At 52.6% G+C, this 12,766-nt stretch overlaps 1 protein-coding gene across 1 annotated transcript in view; it reads left to right on the top strand.

The window, feature by feature from the left end:
• LOC144723666 (leucine-rich repeat flightless-interacting protein 2-like) overlaps window positions 1-12,766 on the top strand; it is a 33,992-nt gene that overhangs the window by 2,695 nt on the left and 18,531 nt on the right. The window contains exons 2-5 of the mRNA XM_078602607.1: window positions 5,561-5,650; window positions 8,278-8,322; window positions 10,411-10,458; window positions 11,469-11,549. Coding sequence (XP_078458733.1) covers window positions 5,561-5,650; window positions 8,278-8,322; window positions 10,411-10,458; window positions 11,469-11,549 — 264 coding nt within the window. The remainder of the gene's footprint in view (window positions 1-5,560; window positions 5,651-8,277; window positions 8,323-10,410; window positions 10,459-11,468; window positions 11,550-12,766) is intronic.

Below are 12,766 nucleotides of genomic sequence, written 5' to 3'. Positions count from 1 at the left end.
TTCACACTGACACACACAGCCACACACTGACACACACAACCACACACTGCCACACACAGCCACACACTGACACACACAGCCACACACTGACACACACTGACACACACAGCCACACACTGCCACACACAGCCACACACTGACACACACTGACACACACAGCCACACACTGCCACACACAGCCACACACTGACACACACTGACACACACAGCCACACACAGCCACACACTGACACACACAGCCACACGCTGCCACACACTGACACACACAGCCACACACTGCCACACACAGCCACACACTGCCACACACTGACACACACTGCCACACACAGCCACACACAGCCACACACAGCCACACACTGCCACACACAGCCACACACAGCCACACACTGCCACACACAGCCACACACTGCCACACACAGCCACACACTGCCACACACAGCCACACACAGCCACACACTGCCACACACAGCCACACACAGCCACACACTGCCACACACAGCCACACACAGCCACACACTGACACACACAGCCACACACAGCCACACACAGCCACACACTCCCACACACAGCCACACACAGCCACACACTGCCACACACAGCCACACACAGCCACACACTGACACACACAGCCACACACAGCCACACACAGCCACACACTGACACACACAGCCACACACAGCCACACACTGACACACACAGCCACACACAGCCACACACTGACACACACTGCTTCACACTGACACACACAACCACACACTGACACACACAGCCACACACTGCCACACACAGCCACACACTGACACACACTGACAAACACAGCCACACACAGCCACACACTGACACACACAGCCACACGCTGCCACACACTGACACACAGCCACACACAGCCACACACTGCCACACACTGACACACACTGACACACACTGACACACACAGCCACACACTGACACACACAGCCACACACTGACACACACAGCCACACAGCCACACACCGACACAAACTGACACACACAGCCACACACAGCCACACACTGCCACACGCTGTCACACGCTGACACACACAGCCACACACAGCCACACACTGACACACACAGCCACACACTCCCACACACTGACACACACAGCCACACACTGACACACACAGCCACACACAGCCACACACTGACACACACAGTCACACACAGCCACACACTGACACACACAGCCACACACTGACACACACTGACACACACTGACACACACAGCCACACACTGACACACACAGCCACACACTGACACACACAGCCACACAGCCACACACCGACACAAACTGACACACACAGCCACACACAGCCACACACTGCCACACGCTGTCACACGCTGACACACACAGCCACACACAGCCACACACTGACACACACAGCCACACACTCCCACACACTGACACACACTGACACACACTGACACACACAGCCACACACAGCCACACACTGACACACACAGTCACACACAGCCACACACTGACACACACAGCCACACACTGACACACACAGCCACACACTGACACACACTGACACACACAGCCACACACTGACACACACTGACACACACAGCCACACACTGACACACACTGACACACACTGCCACACGCTGCCACACACTGACACACACAGCCACACACTGACACACACTGACACACACAGCCACACGCTGCCACACACTGACACACACTGACACACGCTGCCACACGCTGACACACACTGACACACACTGACACACACAGCCACACACAGACACACACTGACACACACAGCCACACGATGCCACACACTGACACACACTGACACACACTGACACACACAGCCACACGCTGCCACAAACTGACACACACTGACACACGCTGCCACACGCTGACACACACTGACACACACTGACACACACAGCCACACACTGACACACACTGACACACACTGACACACGCTGCCACACACTGACACACACTGACACACGCTGCCACACGCTGACACACACAGCCACACACAGCCACACACTGACACACACAGCCACACACTCCCACACACAGCCACACACTGACACACACTGACACACACTGACACACGCTGCCACACACAGCCACACACTGACACACACAGACACACACTGACACACACAGCCACACACAGCCACACACACTGCCACACACTGACACACACAGCCACGTACTGACATACACAGACACACACAGCCACACACTGACACACACAGCCACACACAGCCACACACAGCCACACACTCCCACACACAGCCACACACAGCCACACACTGCCACACACAGCCACACACAGCCACACACTGACACACACAGCCACACACAGCCACACACAGCCACACACTGACACACACAGCCACACACAGCCACACACTGACACACACAGCCACACACAGCCACACACTGACACACACTGCTTCACACTGACACACACAACCACACACTGACACACACAGCCACACACTGCCACACACAGCCACACACTGACACACACAGCCACACACTGACACACACAGCCACACACTGACACACACTGACAAACACAGCCACACACAGCCACACACTGACACACACAGCCACACGCTGCCACACACTGACACACAGCCACACACAGCCACACACTGCCACACACTGACACACACTGACACACACTGACACACACAGCCACACACTGACACACACAGCCACACACTGACACACACAGCCACACAGCCACACACCGACACAAACTGACACACACAGCCACACACAGCCACACACTGCCACACGCTGTCACACGCTGACACACACAGCCACACACAGCCACACACTGACACACACAGCCACACACTCCCACACACTGACACACACAGCCACACACTGACACACACAGCCACACACAGCCACACACTGACACACACAGTCACACACAGCCACACACTGACACACACAGCCACACACTGACACACACTGACACACACTGACACACACAGCCACACACTGACACACACAGCCACACACTGACACACACAGCCACACAGCCACACACCGACACAAACTGACACACACAGCCACACACAGCCACACACTGCCACACGCTGTCACACGCTGACACACACAGCCACACACAGCCACACACTGACACACACAGCCACACACTCCCACACACTGACACACACAGCCACACACTGACACACACAGCCACACACAGCCACACACTGACACACACAGTCACACACAGCCACACACTGACACACACAGCCACACACTGACACACACAGCCACACACTGACACACACTGACACACACAGCCACACACTGACACACACTGACACACACAGCCACACACTGACACACACTGACACACACTGCCACACGCTGCCACACACTGACACACACAGCCACACACTGACACACACTGACACACACAGCCACACGCTGCCACACACTGACACACACTGACACACGCTGCCACACGCTGACACACACTGACACACACTGACACACACAGCCACACACAGACACACACTGACACACACAGCCACACGATGCCACACACTGACACACACTGACACACACTGACACACACAGCCACACGCTGCCACACACTGACACACACTGACACACGCTGCCACACGCTGACACACACTGACACACACTGACACACACAGCCACACACTGACACACACTGACACACACTGACACACGCTGCCACACACTGACACACACTGACACACGCTGCCACACGCTGACACACACAGCCACACACAGCCACACACTGACACACACAGCCACACACTCCCACACACTGACACACACAGCCACACACTGACACACACAGACACACACTGACACACACAGCCACACACAGCCACACACACTGCCACACACTGACACACACAGCCACACACTGACATACACAGACACACACAGCCACACACACTGCCACACACTGACACACACTGCCACACACTGACACACACTGCCACACACAGACACACACAGCCACACACACTGACACACGCTGCCACACGGAGCTGCGCGACGCTCTGCGCCGCCGAGTGCCACGGGACAAAGTCCGCGCGTGTCCCCGCCCCGTGCCTGCCTCGAGCGAAGCGGCCGCGTTTATTCTTAGAGCGGCGTCGCTATAATCGGCGCAGGCGGCATGCGGGTGGGTGGGTGAGGGCGCGGGCGGGTGAGGGAGCGGGCGGCCGTCAGGGACAGACTTCGCGCAGCTGTCCACGGGGACAGGACCTCCCCTCGGTGGGCCGGGTAGCCCCCCCCCCACACACACCAGCACCCCTAGTGCCCCCTTTCCTCTCACGCCCCCCCCCCCTGTCTTGCTCGGATTCAGACCGCCAATTGTAAAATTCGTACGAAAAGGTCGCTTGGGTGAGATCGTGAAACCCGCCAGCACCCGGCCACGGTAAATCCAGTGAGGGTTAAATTAATTGTTTTTTTACCCTTTTATCTGGCAACAAAACTGACACCTTTTTTTTACAAGGAGTCATGTTTGCATTGACCACAATACCTGCAGTCGGAATACAAACAAAAACATAACTCTGATAATGTATGCAGGACAGTGCATACATTATCAGAGTTGTGTTTTTTTGCATTACGGAATACAAACAAAAACTTAACTCTGATAATGTATGCAGGACAGTGCATAAATTATCAGAGTTATGTTTTTTGTTTGCATTACGACCGCAGGTATTGTGGTCAATGCAAACATGACTCCTCGTAAAAAAGGTGTCAGTTTTGTTGCCAGATAAAAGGGTAAAAAACCAATTATCATATTTTGCTACTGGCAAATGAGGTTCCAATGGTGTTCCAGCGAGGGTTGTTGTCACGTAAGCGAAGCGTGGCGATGGGTTACGAGTTCAGCACGCTGGAGAGTAAAGGGAGTAAACCCACAGCGAGGTTTACAACTCGAGTCCGACGTGAACAACACGAGTCGTGCATTATTTGAGAGACTGTGTCCAGTCAAATATACGTAAAAAAACCGTTGTCAACAATATAAATACTTTAGTTCAGTTTATGCGCATAATTCCCCTTCTATATGTGTGCACATTTGTCTGTAATAACGGTCTTTATTATTTTTTTAAGTGTTAATTTTTGTCATCTTGGTTCTTACGGTAAAGTCACGTAGAAGGAAAATAATAAAATAATAAAACAATAAAATTTTCACGACGTTTCGATTGCAACACAAGCAATCATCATCAGGTATGAAAACCACAGCAATAATTGTTTTATTTTATTTGTATTATTTTTTATTTAATTATTTCCCTTCTACGTGACTTTACAAAAAAAAACCAAGAATATATATGGGCTTTCCAAACTTCCCTCTCTCTCTCGTGGATGCCCATCTGTCAGCAGTGTCACGAGCTCACAATCGCAGGGCTTCAACCCTAAACCTTCACCCCAAGTTGAATGATAATGCACCAGGTGCTGGAAACGGCCCCGCTGCCTCTCGGTTGCCGGCCCCGCGTGTGCGGCTGTTGACTTCACCGGCTGCCGTGCCGCGTCTCCTCCCTTCGTGTCGACGTCTGCAGGCAGAGGCGAGACTCGCGACCAAGAGGGCGGCTCGCGCCGAGGCCCGGGAGATCCGTCTGAGGGAGCTGGAGCGTCAGAAGAGGAGAGAGGTGCTGCGCGTCACACCTCGGTTACGCCAACAAACTCGTCCGCTGCTGCGCCCGGGCGTGGCTCGAGCATTCGATCTCAGCGTTACATCATCATCGTCATCATCATCTGTGGTTACGTGGGCTGACGTCCACTCGCATTGACAATTAGATGTCTTTATTTATGCATTTATTTTCCTTGCGTTATCTGGTGCTTTAGCGTGTAAAAGCATTCGCTAAATAATAATAATCATCATCATCATCATCTTCATCATCATCGTCGGCTTTATTACAACCGCCTGCACATCTCACCTTGACCGTGCGCATTGAGCATTACATCGCATCTCTTTCTCACGGCCTGCCTGGACAATTGCCTGCCACTGTTTTCATTCATTGAGGGGCTTGGAGAGAGTGTGGTGATAAGAATGAGTTGAGAGCCTTGGAAAGTGTGGTGGTGGTGGTGGTGATGGTGATTATAATGAGTTAAGAGTCTTGGAGAGAGTGTGGTGATGGTGGTGGTAGTGATGATGATGAGTTAAGAGTCTTGGAGAGAGTGTGGTGATGGTGGTGTTGGTGGTGATTATAATGAGTTAAGAGTCTTGGAGAGAGTGTGGTGATAGTGGTGGTGGTGATGATGACAATGAGACGATAGTCTTGGAGAGAGCGTTGTGGTGACGCTGCTTATTTCAGAGTCCCCGTGTTAAGTCTGATGGACGGCATGACCAGGGAACTAGGCATCAACCATTCCACCACGCAGTGAACTCAAAGCGGTGGTTCCGGGATGAGCGTGATGGCGCGGTGCCAGGATGTTCTCATTTATTTTTACTTTAGCGCTGTTCTTTATTTTACGTGATTGATGTTGTCACTTGCGTGGCCCACGTCACTCTGGCAAAAAAAGAGACTCACTCGGGCTCATGATTTCTCACCTGGGTGCACAAAATCAACTTGAAAATTATCGGGGGAATTTTTTATTTTTTTAAAAACTGTTAATTTTGGCAACTAAGAATGTCTCGTTTCTTGCTCAGTATCGTAGGGAGTGGGAGTCCAAGTCGGGAGACGTCAACCGCTGGGTGGTACGAGACGGCACCGCTGCTGCTGCACGCACGCCGAGCAGACCTTGGGGCCAATCACAATGACATTGTCCCTGCAGCCCTGTGCGATTTATATGAATTGACTTAATGCCTTGGCGAAGCACCCCAAACCATGTGCCAACTTCCCATCCCGCCTCTCGCTGGCCAGAGCCCCTCCGCCTCTGCCGTGGCGTGCGCGCTCCATCCCCGTGCGCTCTCCCTTGATGTTGTCCATCCGCACGGTATGCGCAAAGTCTGACAGCCGCCTCTGCTGCCATATTTACATTTGCGGTTGGCACAGTTACGCTTGTAATTGCCCCCCCCCCCAGGTCTGACACCGAGAGAGGGCTTTTGCTGTTGGCTGAACGCCCTCGCGTAAGGGTCACTGCAGCAACGGCGGTGGTGTGAACCCGTGCCGCAGAGCGAACGCTGTGGTCTCCAAAGGCGCTCCGAATATCAGCGGCGGCTCGTAGGGCGTCTCTCCACTTTGGCCACGACGATTTGGTGGCTTTAAGTTTTCATCTCGCGATTCGGGAGGAGGTGGCCCTGCCCACGAGCCACAATCGTTCACAAAACCCGGGGGTTGGTTTTCGGCGGCCCTGCGCTAGAGGCTGGTGTGGGGGGGGGGGAGGTGATGGTACCAAGTCACCACGCTGCTTCGTTGGGGCGGCGTGCTTTCGATGACTGAAGTGGCCGTCAATGCCCAGCGTTAGCCACACGCGGGGGCTCTCACAGCTATTGAAACGCTAACACGGGCTGCTCCTGCTGCTGCTGCTACATGTATGAGAAGAGCAGGGCATTGATAAAACATTGCAGGGCGAGGCATCTGTGAGCCGACGCAGTGCAAAACACGACACGCACAGTCTGCAACTTTTTTCCCCATTGAAATATTGAATCGAATTCGCCGCTATGCCCTTATGGAATTCAACAAAAGCTATATGACGAGAGTTACAAAGCACGCGGTTGCTTTCTACGTCGCAGGAGTCAGTTTCCATTCAATGTGGGCGCATAAAGATTCTTTATTTAGCTTTGAGCTGTGCATACATTTTCCAAAATACGCTAATGTTCATTTCGGAGGTTCGGCAGCAACGGAAACGTGGACCGCGGTCGTCTCTGCTGTGTCCGTGACACGTAAATTTGCGTACCCCCGGTAAATGTACGGATCTATTCGATCGTCCCACGCCCCGACTCCATGCAACCTCTCCTCCCTGCACCACTCCACCCGGAGGCTGATGCAGCCGCGAGCTTCGGCTACGACCTCGCGTGTCCCCCCCCCCCCGACAGACGCGGGCTGGCGCTGGAGCTGCTCAGAGAGAGCGGCGTTGGATTCGGCAAGACGCCGACGGCTTTGCCGCTTGTCGCATGGATGGGGGGGGGGGTGTTGCGTGCGGGGTGGAGAGTTCACGTGCACACGCGGCGCTTGGCCTCCTTATCGCCGCAGACAGAGCTTTGCTTCGGGAGCAGCAGCGACAAACAAACACTAAAACAAACAAATATCTGCTTTCGTTGTCACGAAGCGTGCAACATCCTTGCCGTGCCCTCCTTGTGCTGACGACACTGACCCCCGTTGCCCCTTGGCAGGACGACGCGGAGAAGCACCACCGCAGGCAGCGGCGTCAACAGCAGGTGCGTGTTGCTGCTGCTGCTGATGATGATGATGCTGATGTTGCTGCTGCTGATGATGCTGCTGATGCTGCTGCTGCTGATGCTGATGATGCTGCTGATGATGATGTTGCTGCTGCTACTGCTGCTGATGATAATGCTGCTGATGCTGATGTTGCTGCTACTGTTGCTGCTGCTGATGCTGCTGATGCTGCTGCTGATGCTGCTGCTGCTGCGCTCTCGGCCACTCGACTCGGCCAGCTGAGTCCGTGGTGTGTCACGGGAGGGGTGCAGGGTGGCAAAGTCCCGGCACAGTAACGTCCCCCACACGCGCCACTTACGCAGCAAGCAGCGTGTCCCTCAGTGGGGAAGCGCCGCCGTTTTTTTTTTTTACGCCGATCTCTCTAAACCAAGGGTCGGCAAGCGGCATGACAAGAGGAGAAAGTTGTCGTTCAAATTCGGTCTAAATTCGTAGTATATATACAAATAAAAGACCCGCAACGCACGTCGTGGTGGCTACGAGACGGTGGGTCCTTCCTCGGTAGCGGCACGAAGCCAGCCCTCGAAGAGCCGCAGGATGACGACCCTTGCTCGAAACACGTCCTAGAACAATTTGCACCACGACACAAACTCATCCACTCTCGACTTTGGACAGGGCGAGGCTTTACAATTATGGTAACAACAAATATCTGACGTCTTTTAACGTCGCATTTTTATACAATGTTTGAAGGGCGATTCAGCGAATACTGAATGATGTTTCTTAGTCGAGGCGTTTGCTGCACTTTATTGTATCTCGGTGTTCATGTTACCTGGAGGCAGCCGAGCGCTGTGAGAGTTGTGAGTCCCCTCCAGGAGCTGTGTCTGGCTCCTTGGTCGCCGCCTCCAACCGGTGTCTGTGTGAGTGAGTGATTGTGTGTGTCTGTGTGTGTGAGTGATTGTGTGTGTCTGTGTGTGTGAGTGATTGTGTGTGTCTGTGTGAGTGATTGTGTGTGTCTGTGTGAGTGGTTGTGTGTGTGAGATTGTGTGTGAGTGTGTGTGTCAGTGAGTGATTGTGTGTGTCTGTGTGAGTGAGTGATTATGTGTGTCTGTGTGAGTGGTTGTGTGTGTGAGATTGTGGGTGAGTGTGTGTGTCAGTGAGTGATTGTGTGTGTCTGTGTGAGTGAGTGATTATGTATGTCTGTGTGAGTGGTTGTGTGTGTGAGATTGTGTGTGAGTGTGTGTCAGTGAGTGATTGTGTGTGTCTGTGTGAGTGGTTGTGAGTGTGTGTGAGAGTGTGTGTGTGAGTGTGAGTGATTGTGTGTGAGTGTGTGTGAGAGTGTGTGATTGTGTGTGAGTGTGGGTGTGTGGGTGTGAGTGTGTGTGTGAGTGATTGTGTGTGTGAGTGGTTGTGAGTGTGTGAGAGTGTTTGTGAGTGTGTGTGGATGTGTAAGAGTCTGTGTGAGTGTGTGATTGTGTGTGAGTGTGTGTGTTATTGTGTGTGTCTGTGTGAGTGGGTGTGAGTGTGTGTGAGTGAGTGTGTGAGTGAGTGATTGTGTGTGTGAGTGGTTGTGAGTGTGTGTGAGTGTGTGTGGGTGTGTGAAAGTCTGTGTGAGTGTGTGTGTGTGATTGTGTGTGAGTGTGTGTGTTATTGTGTGTGTCTGTGTGAGTGGGTGTAAGTGTGTGTGAGAGTGTATGAGAGTGTGTGTCTGTGTGGGTGTGTGTGTGAGTGAGTGATTGTGTGTGTGTGAGAGTGTGTGAGAGTGTGAGTGGAGTTCCCTCTTACGAGGAGCGGTGGTGGAGCGGTTAGCGCGCTACCCGACGACCCGAGTTCGATTCCCGCTCACTGCCAACACCAGTGACGATTATCTTAACCGGTCATGGGCCTCCCCTAGGTCGACTCAGCCTGAAATGAGTATCCGGTGCGGTGTGTAAACATCACCACTTGGGGAGACAAAGGCGGCCGGGCGCAGTGTTGGCCACCTACCCCCTCGTGTGCCGTACCGGCCTATATAGGTGCTCGCTAACAGCACTTGCCCCCAACAGTCTGGTCAGGCTACACGGGGGATATTTGTCTTTGTTACGTCATTCACTTCCCCCCCCCTCTCCACCTCCCACCCCTCCCCACCCGTGGAGTTGGAGCCCGACGTTCGAGTTTCGACCTCCGGCAGCGGCAGCAGACAGGCACGTGGCGGGGACACGCGGACCGCGAACTCGAGCGTAGCGCTCTGTTTCACTCAAGCGTACAGATCCGTGGCAGGCATCGGTTCTTCTGTGAAGGCCTACGTGTATAGCGTCACCATCACAACCTTACATATTTTACTCGTCTAAATGTTCTTGGTAATTATTTCACACAAAAGCCCGGAATGATACAGGGTAAGGGCGAGGCGCTTATAAATGCCATGGCGTCTCAAAGCATCGAGATACAAAACCACGAAGATTGAACAAAATCACTGTGGGGGGGGGAAACGCCAAAGACAGAAGGGAAAATCACAGGCGCCGTGAATGACGACCGTCAAAACCCCGAGCATCAACAGAGAGTCACAGGGACATCGCCAGTTTATCACAACATGCTTGCAGCTGGCAGGGCCCCGACCGTGAGGAGTGGGTGGGTGACCCTGCCAATAACAACTGATAACCCAGCAGCATTTGTTGAACAAGGATGAGTCGTGATGAGGCCCAGAATTGCCACTTGTTTAAACAAAAGCTGTTGGTTAACATCAGCCTAGGAGGCCAAAAGACTCATGGTATGTTTTTTCCTAAGTTTTTTTGGGTTAGATCGCGTAAGTATTAATGTGTCGTTAAACCCGCCACCACCCGACACAGCCGATTAGTAAGGTTTGTCACGTAAACAGAACATGATTGGTGGAGAAATCCTCCTGATCTGTCTGTCGCCTGATGAAGCTGGTTGTTATTACTGGTGAAACTTCAAACTCAGATTGTAAATGTTCTGGACACACACCGGTGGTGCTGTACTAGTAACGAATTGGCCACGTTCTGTTTACGTGACAACCCTCACTAATTGGCTGTGTCGGGTGGTGGCGGGTTTAACGACACATTTATATTTACGCGACCTAACCGAACGGTATGTTTACTTAATTCAACTTATCACCGATGATTCCCTACAGCAGGGAGTGACGTTTGTCCGCGTGGTGGTGTATTGCTTTGTGTTCCCTTTGTGTTGTCCGTGACAGTCACACAACCATGAGGGCAGGAGTCTCTACACTGGAGGAGGAGGAGGAGGAAAGAGCATCTCACACAAGAGAGACCTCCTGGTGAGTCGCGTGATGGAGCGCTGTGATCGAAGGAAGTTCTCTTCCACTTGGGTTACCGGGCGGCCTGAAATCGAGCGTGTGAATTCGGGACGTGATTTGACTCGTGAGTTGAATAAGCCATCTCGTCCCCGCTGTACTGCACGCAACACAGCTCAGTCTGCCGTTGGTAGTCTGTGTTACACGTGGGCCGGTGGTATTATTTAGTCGTCTATGTTGATACTTTAATAGTGATGATGATAATAATAAAGCCCGTCATTCACCAAAGGGTCTCAAGCCCTCTCAAGATTATTTTTAGGAGGGAACTGCAGGGTGGTCCAGATGTCTCGTGACTCACATTTAATTCTCTAAAAAGTGTATATATATGTAAAGTGAGGTTTATTTAAAACATAATTCAATATGCAAGACAAAATCCTGTAAGGGGTCAATTAATTCGGTCACAAGACATCTGGACCACCCCGTCCTTTGGAGGTTACGACATCGGGATGCTTGTGCCTGGCTTGTGAGAGGAAGCCTGGGTGCCTAGAGAATACTCACGCGTGAAAAGCATAAAGACAGCAAAAACTTCACACACGGTGATTCAAGAAGACATTATCCATGCTGACATCTCCTGGTCGCCTCTACAACTCGGATAGTTTGACAGTTTCACAGATCTGGCGCGGAGATCCACAACCGTTACCTGCAGCTGTGCACCATCCTGGATTTTCTGATTAGTATTAATAATGTCAACCTGCAACGTAGCCGCACAGTATTCATTTACCCTCGTAGCTAGAGAGAGAGAACGACTCAGAATCTCGAGGAATCACAGACGAGCTGGATGGCAGCAGTCAGCCAATAAGCCTGCGGCAACAGCTGCCCAAGCTCTGCGGCCCTCGACATATATGAAAGTGTTATCGGCCAATGAATTAGTATTACACGTGTTGGATAAAAACCTGAGCACCCGGAAGAAAAAAAAAAACTCACGCATGCGAGGAGGCAACGCTATATCCCACCTTCTCCTGGCAAGCCAGGATATCGGACCTCGATGCTCACAGGAAGGGAGTTTCCCAATGTTGGAGCGATCCACCAACCATAACTGCCTCCACAGTGCTGGATTGCAGGCCACGTGAATAGCCAACATTGGCCAGCTGTTGTACACCAATGGTGCGGCTGCGTCCATGAACAGACTGTGTTTTTACTTGCGTCCACTGCTGTTTATGAACAGAACGGGACCTGTACCA

This window comes from Lampetra planeri, chromosome 1 (assembly GCF_965212315.1).
Source record: "Lampetra planeri chromosome 1, kcLamPlan1.2.h2, whole genome shotgun sequence".
Taxonomy (NCBI): domain Eukaryota; kingdom Metazoa; phylum Chordata; class Hyperoartia; order Petromyzontiformes; family Petromyzontidae; genus Lampetra; species Lampetra planeri.
Note: the sequence above shows the minus strand (reverse complement) of the source record. Positions and strands in the feature narration are given on the sequence as shown.